This window comes from Dendrobates tinctorius, unplaced genomic scaffold (genome assembly GCF_039654945.1).
Source record: "Dendrobates tinctorius isolate UK_male_01 unplaced genomic scaffold, ASM3965494v1 ptg000070l, whole genome shotgun sequence".
In the NCBI taxonomy this organism is placed as follows: Eukaryota; Metazoa; Chordata; class Amphibia; order Anura; family Dendrobatidae; genus Dendrobates; species Dendrobates tinctorius.
The window spans coordinates 46,279,325-46,294,842 of NW_027361738.1; the positions used below are offsets into that span (position 1 = coordinate 46,279,325).

The 15,518-nt window shown below is 42.2% G+C and overlaps 1 protein-coding gene across 8 annotated transcripts in view; it reads right to left on the reverse strand.

Annotated features, from left to right (window-relative positions):
- DIP2C (disco interacting protein 2 homolog C) overlaps positions 1-15,518 on the reverse strand; it is a 535,770-nt gene that overhangs the window by 142,687 nt on the left and 377,565 nt on the right. For all 8 annotated transcript variants that reach the window (XM_073581626.1, XM_073581624.1, XM_073581625.1 and 5 more), the window contains 3 exons: positions 8,392-8,531; positions 5,308-5,444; positions 2,610-2,818 (listed from right to left, as the gene is read on the reverse strand). In XM_073581626.1, coding sequence (XP_073437727.1) covers positions 2,610-2,818; positions 5,308-5,444; positions 8,392-8,531 — 486 coding nt within the window. The remainder of the gene's footprint in view (positions 1-2,609; positions 2,819-5,307; positions 5,445-8,391; positions 8,532-15,518) is intronic.

A 15,518-nucleotide genomic window follows, 5' to 3' on the forward strand; every position in this document is an offset into this window, starting at 1 on the left:
GAGTAAAGCAAAAAGTACATTTCCGCAAAAGAAAAGATATTGCCAACTTTGTAATAGCGTAAAGGTGACACCTGATTCATGCTGCCCAGACCGCATGGTGCTCTGGTGTTTCAAAGAAGATAAGTTATCAAGATCTGGCCGGTGAAGTCTTCTAGGCAAGGAATGAACAAATTGGCGACAAGTTACAAATGTCTTTTTCCATTCTTCAAGAATGACTTCTTTTAGAGCCTGGGTGCTGGATGGAGAGTGATGACATCTTGTCTCTTCAGAATTCCCCAGAGGTGTTAGGTCTGATTCAGATCATGAGACACTTGGTCACTGAATCACTTTCACCCTGCTCTTCTTCAGAAACACAACAGTGGCCTTATATGTAGGCTTTGGATCATTGTCATATTGGAAAAGTGCACGTCCACCAAGGGCACAGAGTGATGGTAGCATATTCTCTTTCAATATAGAGCAGTACATCTGTGAATTCAGGATACCATGAATGAAATGTAGCTCCACAACACCAGCAGAAATCATGCAGCCCCACATGAGGTCACTGCACCATCATGTTTCACTGTAGGCACCATGAATTTTTCTACATTCATTTTTCTAAATGCATGATGCCTAGAGTGAAACATGGTGGTGGCAGATGCAATTTAGTGACCTCATCGCATCTGCTCTCTCAGTTGCACACAATGATTGGTGATAGAAGGAGCCGGTGGCTCAGTCCTCCTCCAATGTATTCATCACTACCTGCATCTTGAAGATACAGATAGCGGTGACATTGAGATGCGGGCGGCAGCGGTGGGCATGGTTTGGTTTGTGGGCCACTGTTTTCAGCCTCTCAGCTGTCTTGGTCCATGGGCCTGACTGGGACAGGCAGACGAGGCCCCCAAGCTGCACTTTACCCAGGTCTGCTCCAGACCAGAGGACAATGACTTCATAATACAGTGTCCAAAAGGGCATTACTCTGGCCCCTATTTTATGGCTTTATACGGCATGAGTAGTATCGTACTATACTTCTTGTGTGCATGTGGGATTATTGTATTAATAAAATAAATAACGTATATTAGTTTTTACCATCTTCATCTTTACCTACACAAATCAAATTCTCTGAATAGCTCAAAACTTTACTTTTTTTGCCATGTCTCCTCAAAGCCAAAAACTTTTTTCTTGAAGAAGAACCAGATAAGGAATTAATCTACATTGCGGCAAGAACAGCTATTATCGTTACAGCCCTAGACATTTGCTAGACTATTTGAGCTTTTAGTGGGACATGTTTAGAAATTCATTATCACATTATTGTAAAATCACAGAGAATTGGTTTTCAGTATACACCCTGTTAGGCCATTGATGTCCTCTGAGGCTATAACTATAATAGTTTGATGTGAATCCTAAAAAGCCTTTAAGACAAGAAAGATGGTGACATGGTTTGCATAAAATTGCGTTTTTCTTGGAGGTATTGTGAAAGGCTTGTAAATGGCTTAACTATCAAAGGGAATTATACCAACCGCACCGACTGCCCGGAATACTAATGATTTACGGTATGAAATCAGACCACAATAAAACATTTACAAAAGCTAATTCTTAATAAATTGCACCCTACTACAAAATTGTATATAAAATATGAAACCGAAAAGAGCTGGGAGACTGCAGACATATTGAAGTAACAGAGTCAATAGGTGACTGGCTTCTTCAGCCAAAGGCTGTGACAGAGAACTGGGAACAAGGACTAGTAGACAATTGTGTAGGTGGCCCCATTTTAAGATGATTTAACATATATAAGAAGTATGTATTAAAAGTACATTTCTTTCTTTCCCAATATGTCAGGAACTTGATTTTATAGGAAATTTCATATTAAATAATAGAAATTTGGTAATACAGAAGTCCATAGAGCAACTTACCTTTTCATGTGATACTCTGATGAATGGGCTGAACATTGACGGACCCACACGTATCTTCTGATAGGCGTTTCCTGTAGACTTCTCCTATGCTCAGGCCCCAGCAGGGATTGTCATGACCTGACCATACATGAGACATTTTCTCAACAGGCTTCCGGGTAGGACATAACTACTGGCTAGTACCCAAGCATAAAGGTAGGCTGCATTAGTGATGTCCAAAAGATTACGATGGATCCTATGATTGGTGGAGACCACATAAGTGAGACTTCCCACTCGGGGCAATAGATGTATCTTTTACTTTTTACCTGGAGTATCCTTTTAACCCGTTTAAATCCATTTTTGGCCCCTCATTTATCTGAGAAAAGAGAACCCATTTTCATGCTGCTTGAAATGGATAGGATCTTCTGATGCTCCAACAGCACGATGGCAGGACACACCATCGGGATCTTCTCCTTCGCCTCTGGTATTGTTGGCGGGTGACTGCTGCAGCTAATCACTTTCCCAAGGGTCATGCATTGACAATCCCAGATGAGAAGGAGAGGAGACTGGAGGAGGACCAGGCCAGCATGAGCAGAGGAGTGTCAGGGGAAAAGGCAGACGAGTAGCTGCTGTTAAATAGGTTTATAGTATCGTTTTGTCGTAACCAAAAATAAAGTAATGGGTGTGGTAAACCTCTTTAAATACCTATTTGGAGAAAATACTTTTGGATTTTTTTTTACAAACCTTCCTCTGTAGACGAATTTCATTGGTTCCACTGCTAGTGCTGTTGCTACTATGTCATCAGCATTGTGTCTCCGTCCACTCACAACCATCAGGCCATCCATCTTTCCCACAACAAAGACCAGCCCAGCTGGTCCAATAAATCCTAGAAGGCCAGTCCTTATGAATGGATATTCACTTATCGGGGCTCCTGAGCTTGTCATTGGAAAAACCTATAAAACAACATGATGAGAAACCAAGCACAATCTCATAACTTACCCAATGGGAAATCCCGCTATACGATTTATACTCTGGTGATATATTTCTCATTTATGTTAAGGCTATGTTTACATGTCCAGTAATCATCCATTACAACGGATCCAGCAGCAATACGTTGGAAAAAAATGTGTGGACACAACTTTTTGTCTGTTTTTAAAAAACTTATTTCAGCGTGATCCGTTTTTTTAATATTGAAGTCTATGAAAAACGAATGTCAGTGCCCTGAGATTAAAGGGAATCTGTCACCCTATTTTTTGCCTGCCGGCGCCGCTATCAGGGGCTTATCTACAGCATTCTGTAATGCTGTAGATAAGCCCCAGATGTAACCTGAAAGAAGAAAATGGAGTTAGATTATACTCACCCGGGGGCGGTCCGGTCTTGGTCCGATGGGTGTTGCGGTCCGGCGCCTCCCATCTTCATATGATGCCGTCCTTTCTTTCCTGTCGTGGCTCCGGTGCAGGTGCACTCCTCTGCCCAGTTGAGGGCAAAGCAGAATACTGCAGTGCGCAGGCGCCGGACCTCTCCCGCAGCCTACGCACTGCAGGACTCTGCTCTGCCCTCAACAGGGCAGAGCAGTGCACCTGCGCAGTAGTCACGACAGGAAGGAAAGATGAGGACGGCATCGTATGAAGATGGGAGGCTCTGGACCGGATGGCAACACCCATCGGACCAAGACCGGACCGCCGTGGTGAGTATAATCTTACTCTTTTTTCTTATCTTTCGGGTTATATCGGGGGCTTATCTACAGAATTACAGAATGTTGTAGATAAGCCCCTGATGGTGGTGCCGGCAGCTCATATTCGAAAAAGGGGTGAGAGATTCCCTTTAAAGCTGCAAGAAGTGTTTGTAATGACACACAGTTCTGCACTACTCCCCTCCCACTGACTGAGGAGAGATAAAAGCTGCAACAGGCGTTAGTAATGAAACACACAGCTCTGCTGTTCAGTACCCAGAAGGTGCAGAGATCAGTGAGGAGAGCAGAGCTGTGTGTCATACACTGGCTCCCATGTTCAAAAACACATATTTTACAGTTTTACAAATTTTTTTCCCGGAGAGCACAGAATTGTATGGAGCTGTATAACTTAAGGCAATTCAAGAAAAGTAGACACCTCTGTACGTACTACCACAATTTATAATGGCTGCAGTGTATATTAAAAATCCGCGCTATCTGGATTACTATGCCCCGAGGACACATTATTTTATTCAATTCTTTATTGTTTTTACTTGTGTCCACAGCATTAGAATTCATATTAGGCTGCAATAACTTTGCAGCAAAGCATTAAAATTGAAATACCGCACAGAGTTTGCAAATTCTCACCGGTTTTGCCTTCCAAGCGCGCCACAAGAACACTCTACTCAATTATTAACATTCACTACAGACAAATGCCTTTAACGGGGAGCGCTCAGCATGCTGACAACAGTCTCCTGCTCAACAGACATGGTTCGACCTTCACTGTGCAACTTACTGCGAGCGGCACAACATTATTTCCAACAGAAGAGATTACAGATAAACAGAGGGGAGAACGCTGGAACGTGCACATCTTATGTCTTGTCCAAATGTTAGAGATCTGACACTAGGAGGTGTGCATGAAAAACCTGGACCCAAGTAACTGCGTGCAATTATTGCCTAACGTACATTGCTACAGGCTAGGTGGAGAAAATGTGACATGTCCTAATTACTGCCTCCATTCTGCAGAAAATTACGTTTAATCAAATATGCTAATTAGGGTGCTAAGTGCACCCTAGGTGTGGCCAAGATACACACTGAACTACTCCAAGATACACACTGAACTACTAGATTTGCATGTTACCGCCTCCATCACTAGTGATTGACAGAACTGACTTGTTAGAGGCCTCTGCAGGCAATGCTCGCTCTAGGTACACCAGTGCTGACAATCATCAGTGACAAAGGCGGGGGCATGGAAAAACAATCAATGTAATGGTGCACTGAGCGTGCTGGCCCACACCCAGGGTGCGCCAAGCTACCTAATTAACATATTTCATTAAACTTAAAGTTTCTGTAGAACGGAGGCAGTGATAACACCACAAAAAGTCCAATTTCTATAGGGACTATATCCCCTACGAGCTGTGTGATTAGTTTATACTGTCAATTTGGGCTCACAGATTCAAGTTAACATTACATTAAAGCACAGAGCTGGCTGCACGGTCATTTCACGAACTATCTAAATGTCAAAAAGTCGGCCTCAATAAACCAGCTGTGGTCATTTTAATGTAGCATGTAAAATGAAGTGGCGAAAAGAATGCAAAGTTTCCATTTTCTTCTACATGAAATGTTGAGAAGACGTCAACCAATGATGACGATCTCAAAAAAGTTCTATCCACAGAAACAAGATGTCTAATAAAGGTCAACTGTAATTCAGAATATGGAAATTCGTGACTGCAAAAGTGATGTCAATCCGTTATATTACAAGCTGCCACTAACCTCAAAGGTGTTCTTGGTCATACCGGACAGACCATAGTAGGATGTGCCTGTAGCGAGCGCACACACACACAGCTCTCCTATCTCATCCGTCCGACATAGCTGTGGAATCCCATCTGGTTTCACCGAGCACATAATAGCTGAAATAGAGGGAATGGACGGTAACCATAAAACTACTGTTCTTGCAAGCGCATTTTTAGCTTTTCTTTAAATGTGTTTTCCTGTTCATTATAGTCATACAATATCCAAAATTCTGAGTTAGTATAGAGGGGCCCCTAATTACGTCTCCTTAGAAGAATGGTAAGAGACTTCAGAGAGCCTTGTACAAGTCTGTATACCCCATCTACAGGGCTTTTAAGGGCAATATGTAAAGTTTAAAGACTTGTTTCACCACTATGATATTACCTACCCTTAGGACAGAATGTCAAATCTGTGGGGGTTGAACACCCGGCACCCCCAGTAAGCAGCTGTTCACTGCTCCTGCAGTGGCCGAATATACATAGTAATGGAGCTGGACAGCACAACTCTGTACAATGTGTAGTGGCCGTTATTGAGTACTGCAGATCAGCTCCCAATCAAATGTTGATACAATAAAAATATATCTGTGATAGCCATTAGAAAAATTAAAAAAAATTTAAGACTTCTCAGTGGTTCATACCTTTTAATGGATAACTGAAAATATGGTAACAAACAGCAAGCTTTCATGACTCCTCAGGTCCCTTCTTCAGGCACTGTGCCTGATGAAGAGACCTGAGAAGTTTCAAAAGTTTGCAATTTGATACCATCTTTTCAGTCCATCATTAAAGGGAATCTGTAACCCCATTTTAGCCCTATCAGCTGCCAGCACCGCCATCAGTGGCTTATCTACAGCATTCTGTAATGCTGTAGATAAGCCCCCGATGTAACCTGAAAGAGAAGAAAAACAAGTTAGATTATACTTACCGGGGGGCGGGGGTGGTGGATGTCGCGGTCCGGTCAGGCGCCTCCCATCTTCATACGATGCCGTCCTTCTTACTTCTGCCACAGCTCCTGCGCAGGCGTACTTTCTCTGCCCTGTTGAGGATAGAGTAAAGTACTGCAGTGCGCAGGCGACGGGAAAGGTCAGAGAGGTCCGGCGCCTGCGCACTGCAGTACTTTACTCTGCCCTCAACAGGGCAGAGAAAGTACGCCTGCGCCAGAGCCACGTCAGAAGTAAGAAGGAGGACGGCATCGTATGAAGATGGGAGGCGTCGGACCGGACCTGCGACACCCATCAGACTGGACCGGGCGCCAGGGTGAGTATAATCTAACAAGTTTTTCTTATCTTTCAGGTTACACCGGGGGCTTATCTACAGCATTACAGAATGCTGTAGATAAGCCCCTGATGGTGGTGCCGGCAGCTGAAAGGGCTAAAAATAGGTGACAGATTCCCTTTAAAAGGTATCAACCACTGAGGACTCTCAAATATTTTTCAAACAAATGTTGCTCTTTGTTCATCTGTAGGAGAAGGTCAGGTGGACACCATGCATGTTAGATGGTCCAGCAGTAATGAGAGATAGGTGAGTTAGGCTGACTCTGTGTACAGGAGCATTTCGGCTGTTAAACTAGATGTAAGCAAAAGCCAAAGTTCTACTAAATCCAGAAATATTTCTGCGTTTAAGTGGTGCTGTTATTAGTTCAGGCACGTTGCCCTCATGTATCTACTGCGTTCTTAGGCACTTCATTTATATATGTTTATACCGATAAGTACAGCTACATAGTAAGATACACAAATGCGCCATGTTTATTTAATTGTACGTCTCGTATGTCAAGAAGCATTACAAGCAAATGAGGTAAACAATTCTGGTTTTGTTATTTCAGATTTACAAAAGGAAAAACTAAAGGAGATGTTGTCCTCCCGCTGGCAGCAAATGAGTGCGGAGCGGAGAGCAGCTGCAAGCAATCTTGTGTAACGGCATCTTTCACATGTTCCACTTTTCCTTTTTTCGAGAGACCGCCTCAAACAATGCGGTTAGCTCAGCTGTAGATATTATCCCTTTGGCGCACCCAGTCTCTGGCCTTAGATGGCCAGAGGGAATCATCATTGTAAGCGTACCTTTTCTATAAGAAGAACAAACATGTTCGTAAGATTCCCATCCAGTCTTCCCTGGGTTATGAACGCATAGGAAGACAGTTTATTACTCTTACATGAAATGTAAGAAATAAAACATTTAGCCAAGATAAGCATCGCGATTCGCGCTACCTTGGTCTGGCTTCCAGTCCGGTCCTACATGGCAGCCGGTCTTCACTTCTGTGCCTGGCATCCTTTGGATAGGTCATCGGTATCATATCATTGGGGGGTATGTGACAGCCGTACACCCGGCATGTAGACCGGCACATCAACTCCTGCCCAGTGCTGCTGAAACTAATACCAGCTGATCGTGGTGGTGGCAGGTTCATATTGTTATTTTTCTACACTTGGCTGATATTGACCAAAATGTCACAGATTTTTAGCCTATTTTACGGCTACCATATAGGATTAATCAAGGGATTGCTCTTGTGCCTTGGATACATTTCTTTGTGGATAATTTGGCAACAAGTGGTAAGTTGCTCCAAGGAAGCACAGTCAGTGGTGTGGTCCATGGGAGAACAATCTGAAATAATGGGAGTGCCACGTTTCCGACTCCTACCCTAAGGATGCATCATCAATATAACCTTCTAGATACCCAGACAAATACTTTAAAGCACCACTCCAATGTATTTTAATGCACCTCTGGAGTGGCGCTTTAAATGTTAGTCCCCTGCCCCCTTTCTGATACTCGCCTTCCGACATTTTCATTGGTTGGTCTCCCGTCTGTCACCTGTGTTTCATGAAGCGACACGGAGGTCACTTTTCAATACAAGTCTATGAGACCCTCGTTCTGGTTTTGTTCTGACTCACATAGACTTGTATTGTGAGCTTGTGATGTATCTCCTAACTTCTGGACAGTCAGAAGCTACTGTCACAGATGGTTTACATTTAGAGCGCCACCTTCAGCGCTGACCCCCCCCACCACCACCACCATGCTGGAGTGGTGCTTTACGCACTAGGCAACATTAAGGGGAAATGTCTACTTAATTTCTACTCACCACCAGGCATCACTGTCCCAACATCTTGTACGGTGAGTACTGATAGTTTTTCTTCTGAGTCCACTCTAATGACCCCATGGGTGAGCCCCTGCATGGACAATACCCCCCTCCCAGGAGGCTGGTTGCTGTCATCAGTCGGCCTGTCAGGAATGCACAAAGCCAAGAAGAATGAATAAAGAGAATACTTCTGCATTTCTTTTTTTTTTTTCATTTCATTAACATTTTAGGCACTGCTTATGTTATTATAGAAACACACAGAACTGCATAAGAGCTACATTTGCCAATTTGCGTAATTCCTCAATTTCGGTGATGCTTCTTTTTATGCCACAGTTTTCCAAACTCAATGCAATACCAAAACGCATTATATTTTTTAGAAAATTACAGCAAAGACTCATAGATTTTGCTGCAAATTCAGAAAATTAAAAAAAAGAACCGTGGTTCCAAAATGTGATCCATGCCTTGCTCATACAAAAAAGCCCTGATACACTGTGACAGGCCATGCACCTCTGCAATCAGACCACTTTCAGGACAGGTGAATCACAAACTATGTTAGAGGGTTGCGTAACATTTCATTACACAATGATTTAATGCACGAAACCGCTCCAAGATCTTAAAATCTTTGATCCGTGGTTCCTGATTCTTTTTTTCCACTTAATACTGAACCCATACTGGCATTTACATGGCTTTAAATAATTTACACTATAATGCACTTAAAGGGGTATTCTCATCTCCAAGATCCTATCCCAACATGTAGTAGGTAATAATAATAGCAAATACCTCCAATTAGTAATGTAGTATAGTTCTTCTGATTCACTATGTCACTTACCCCATGTGCAGGGCATTCTAGTAGCTTGAGTATCCATGGTTACGACCACAAACAACTAACTGTCACCATGAGTGGTCGTAACCATGGATACCTAAGTTACTGCAATGCTCTGCACATGGGGTAAGCGACATAGCGAGTCAGAAGAACTATACTACATTTCTAATTGTAGGTATTTGCTAATAATATTATTATTATTACATCTACTACATATTGGGATAGGATCTTGGAGCTGGGAATACTCCTTTAATATAGTTTTCCTGTGTTGTAAAAATAAAGTCCTGATATTATAGTAATGATGTGTAACACCCTGTATCACTATTTATATCACAAAGGCATTTCCTCCCCCCGATGATTCCGCACTGTTGCCCCCCATAGTTAGAGAAAAAGTTCCAAAACGTGTGGGAGGCAAAATATAACAAAAAAAAAAAAAAGAACTACAAGGTTTTATTGTACTGAATCACACGTGCTGATGAACAGGCGGACCTCGTGCTTGTTTACCTATTGTTTGGGCTTCCTTCTCTCTTTTTCCAGAAATACAACTGCCAAATGTAATTTATGGAGACTATGACTCATATTTTCACTACGGAGATTACTGCATGAAACTCCCTATATTCAGATATCACCTTTATCGTGGTCTCATTACAGTATTTTGTTGGACTCCAGAACAGGACAATTCCTTCTGCGCGTGTAAAACTCAAAATATAGCATCGGAGACGAGACACTTTACGCAGAACTTCACTTGGTCTCGGAGACTAACCCCTGCAGCATGGAGGTGGCGGGCTGATGCCGGTCCACTAACTGTATAGAGGATACTGAGCCGACGTCTAATATTGGGTGTTAGCACGGGCCGTGGAGTCAATGTCACACTACAACGTCACGCAGTCACACGAGTGGGGCAGCTGTCGTAACATTTGATGATTTATAAAATATAAGGGCTGATTACTAGGGATGAGCTTTCCGATATTGAAATATCGGAAATCGGCCCGATATTTGCGATATCGGAATTCCGATTCCGATATTTTTTTCACATCAGAAATCGGAAATCCCTACTAACCATAAGCATAACCCTAAACCCTAACCCTACTAATCCTAACCCCTAACCGTAACCCCTAACCCTACTAACCCTAACCGTAACCCTACTAACTATAAGCATAACCCTACTAACCCTAAACCCTAACCCTACTAACCCTAACCCTACTAACCATAACCCTAACCCCTATCCGTGACCCTACTAACTATAAGCATAACCCTAACTGTAAACCCTGACTCTACTAACCTTAACCCCCTAACCCTTACCCTAACCCTTACCCTAACTAACCCTACTAACTATAAGCATAACCCTAACCGTAAACCCTTACTCTACTAACCCTACCTAACCCTTACCCTAACTCTACTAACCCTAACCCTTACTCTAAGAACCATAAACCCTAACCCTACCCCAACTAATCCTAGCCCAAAGAAAAAACACCGCTGTTAAGAAGATGGCGACCAGTTTTCCTGCTATTGCTTTTTTGCTACTCTGCCTCTGCAAACTCCTTCCCCATTATCCTGAGGTGTTTCCCCTCCATTTTATCCATTATATAGCATTGTAGTGGTCATTTTGTAATTCTGATTTTTTTCTCCCATTGACTTGCATTGATATCGGAAATCGGAAATTCCGATATCCGATATTTTTTCAATATCGGAAATCGGAATTCCGATACGATATCGGGCAATATCGCTCATCCCTACTGATTACAGTTCATCAGTCTCCAACATTTTATAAAATGAGATCCACCATTTCCAGGGTATGTTTTAAAAAGATGTACATGGATGTTAATTCCTATGGAGGAGTGAAGAGGAATATCAGACAAATACTCTCAAAGTGGCTTATCTAGAGAGTGAAATAATAGGATTGGCCATTAAAGGGAATCTTTCGACAGTTTGCGATTTAATCTGAGAGCTGCATGATGTAACAGCTGATATACAGATTTCAGTGACATTTCACTTACTAGGCTGTGTGCTGCTGTTTCCATACCATGAACTTATCACTGCCTGGACTACAGTGCAAGTGAGTCCTGGTCTGAGCACGCCTCCTCCTCTAATAAGCAGCTCACTGTCAATATACAATGCACATAGAGAGCCTCGTGTGGGCAGGGATAGCTTTATGAGCTCTGCTACAAGCTGCATCTAAAAACTCTGATTGTATCACAACTGCCGCACCTAGTAAACTAAGTGACATATCACTGCAATCAGGGTCTCTTTTCCTACATCATGCTGCTGTCAGATTAGGTAGCAAAAACCTGGTGACAGATTCCCTTTAAATTCAACCATCAGTAAGTAATTTACACTCCTTGCAGTCACCATACACATTCTGGCATATTTATCAAGCAAGTCATGAAAGATGGTTTTAAACATTCGGCAAATTTAGCAAGATAGACCTTCCCATTATGACATATAGATCTTTGTTATACTTGCAAATTCTTTCCGGATCATTTTGACCCTTAATACTTCCATGCCTTGACATCCCCCCGAGGAAGCTATCCTTTTCTCTCTCTGTCCCCTCCCGATCGAGGGATTTCTCCTCCCATCTTCAGCTCTGAGGGGCGGTTTAGAGCTGGAATCTCAGGCGAGGTGTTTTGGGTATAACAAATGTTTTCTTGCTGTTTTGACTCCTTTCATATCTACACTATATGTCCAGCACGTCTCGTAGGTGAGACGTGGACATACTCTTTGAGCGGTATAACTACTTACGGGGGAGATCAAGTGAGTAACAGCACAGTATGGCTGCATCACCATGTGCCATAATGTCATCATCCTTCATTTTTGTGACAGATTTCACAGAATCTATAATAAAAATGACATTTTACTGAGCTTAAATGTGAATTCTTGCAATAAGAATGTATTGCTTATCTACAAAATAGATAACTTCCATATCAGTGGGGGTCTGACCTCAGAGACCCCCACTGATCAACAGAACATTACTATTTTGCCAGGCACGCCACTGCTCCATTTATTCTCTATTGGTACAAGATATTTGAGCATAGCACTCCCAAAGAGAATGAATGGAACAGCGGGCAAGTGAGTGCACTGCCACTCCACTCAACATGAGGACAAAACTGCTCCATACTAGCGATTGTTGGTGGTCCTAGTGGTTGGACTTCACCACCAATCTAGAAGTTATCACCTACTCTGTGGATAAGCAATAACCTTTTGTCACTGGAATACACCTTTATGAAACAAACCATTGCAAAATAATACCTGCAACTCACAATCTTCCAATTACATTTATTGTTAGGGGCTGCACTTCTAAAGGGAATCTGTCAATAGGATTCAACCCTCCTAAGCCGTCTATATGGGCATGCAGGTCACAGAAAGTTGAATATAGTGATACCATGATATTTGCGATCCAATGTCTTATTCCAGAGAAATCCATATTTTATTAACGTGTAAATTAACTGTTAAGATCTATGGGCTGGACATAGATCTCCCTGAGAATCTGTCTCCAGAGATCATTTTAAATGAAAGGGGCATTACCAGTGTCATACATGAAGATAAAGAGAGGAGACGGTCAGTGATTACATGTCTCACACTAGTAAAGCCTCTCATTTATAAGCAAGTCTGGAGGCAGATTCTCTGGGAGATCTATGCCCGGCCCATAGATCTTAAAAGCTCATTTACATATTGAGAAAAATGTGAATTTCTCTGGAATAAGACATTGGATTGCAGATGTGAAAGCATCATTTTATTCAGCTTTCTATGACCTATATGCCCATATAGACTGCTTAAGAGGGTTAATCCTACTGACAGATTCACTTTAAGAGCTGATCCCAATGAATTTGTAACCATTCATATTAGCTCTATTGCTTTGCTGTGAGAATCTTACTAATAAGTATTTGCATCCGGCCTGTCCGTTTTCTGCAGTCCTCAGTACAAATTGTCATAAAGTAGGAATATAGTATATATCCATAGGAACGCAGCCTATGTCATATACCCTACTGGATCACTGAAGCAGTCAGCTCAGCCAGACAGAAATGTGACAGCGATTTTCAAGGATGAGATGAGACACCACTCCATCCGGCTTCACTCCGAGACGCAAATAGGAAGATAATGCAATTCAGTCTGGGTTATGAATGACAATTACATGCAAAACATATCAAGTTACTTAAATAGCCCAGGCAAATGTAGCAGGAAAAAGCATTCAGCATCTCTGCAGGTCTCCCGAGGATCTACTGTGTAATTTTTATCCTGCGAGCCAGGCGCTTCCATTCAGGACTAATTATTTGCGCTCTTCTAACAGGTCATATGACACAAGCTAATTTGGTAAAGCAATACGGTCTCATGCAAAGCTTTTCTTGAAAATCTGCAGTGATAAATCTCAATTAAAGGTTAATGCACAGAGCCGACTCTGAAACGGCAGAGATCTCGGAAACTGAAAGCCTTCGGGCATCAATAGAACAAGACAATATGAAGAAATGTGAGAGACGGATCGTGTAGTGATGACATCTGTGCTGACAGGCCGAGACGGTAAAACTGGAATGGAGGGAGCGCCAAGAAAACGTACAAGAGGAATTCTACTCCGGAGAAAGATTGTGTTCTAGATCAAGAAAACACCTCATCTCACGGGGACAGACACAGCCATGTTCTTCCTCCACATATCTGGGCTTAAAACGGAGTGCTGCATTCCCATCGATGGGACTAATGGGATCCTTCAACCATAAAATAGCTACTAGATTGCCTGTGTCTTCACAGTGGTTCCTCTATAAAGTTTCTACCCCTGGGACGAGCACTGTATCTTCAGCACAACAGACTCCTCGTAATGACAGTAATATTTAGGGACTCCAACACCATAACCAACCCCAGCATTAAAGGGAAAAGATTAACAGGGAACAAAAACAGGGGGAACATTAAAGAGGACGTCTAATTAAGAGAAACCACTTTCATGGACCCTTAAGGGTCTGTGCACATGTTGCCTTTTTCCAGCAGATTCTGACTGAAATACACCCAAAAAAGCACTTAAAGGAAGTCTATCAGCACAGAATGACTGATGAAACCAAGGAAAGACACTTGGTGCACCCTTGCTGTGGCCAAACATTGACGAGCACCTTCTTATCCACTTGTTTTCCCTCTATCTTCACCCTCCTCCTCTTTAATTTACAGCTCTGGCTTGACAGAGATACAGAAGGGCAGAGATAAATTGAAAACAAGTCAGTGGGATGATGCACCTAAACTTTTGGCCACACCAAGGGTACACCGAGCGCCTGTGCTTGGTTTCGACAGTCATTCTGTCCTGACAGACTCCCTTAAAGATGCTAAAAAAAAAATATTTGCACTGCAATGTAAAAATGACTTGCTGTGTGTATCTTATGTCTTTTTTAACTTATTTTAACTGCTTCAGGCTCTGAAAGTCGTGAAGAGGCTAAAAGAAGTGACCAGTCTTTTTTTTTGGCGGATTCTATTTCGAAGCTGCTCGTCAGTTTTCGACTAAAGAGTCGCCAAAGAAGACAATGCTCCAGGAAAAACACCGCCAACATTTTCCTAAAGCATCTTTAGCTTGAAAAACTCAGAGGGTATGCATGCCAGCGACTAAAAGACTCTGTGCGCTCACCCTAATAGGGAATTCTGCTTTTAAAAGGTTGTGAAATGAAGAAAATTTACCCACAACCCAAGGATATGTGATAGCTGATAGATCGGTGGGGGACCGACTGCTGGAACCTCCACACATCGGAAGAATAAAGAATTAACCCTTTCGCGCCTGAGCCTGTTTTTGCCTTCGTGACCAGGCCAATTTTTTCAATTCTGACCAGTGTCACTTTATGAGGCCATAACTCTAGAACGCTTCAACGGATCCTGCTGATTCTGACATTGTTTTCTCATGACATATTGTACTTCAGGATAGTGGTAAAATTTCTTAGATATGAACTGCGCTTATATGTTAAAAAAATCGAAATTAGGCAAAAATTTTGAAAATTTTGCAATTTTCAAACTTTTAATTTTTATGCCCTTAAATCAGAGAGTGATATCGCACAAAATAGTTAATAAATAACATTTCCCACATGTCTACTTTACATCTGCACGATTTTGGAAACATAATTTTTTTTTTTTTGGAAGTTATAAGGGTTAAAAGTTGACCAGCGATTTCTCATTTTTACAACAAAATTTACAACACCATTTTTTTTAGGGACCACCTCACATTTGAAGTGAGTTTGGGGGGTCAATATGACAGAAAATACCCAAAAGTGACACCATTCTAAAAACTGCACCTCTCAATGTACTCAAAACCACATTCAAGAAGTTTATTAACCCTTCAGGTGCTTCACAT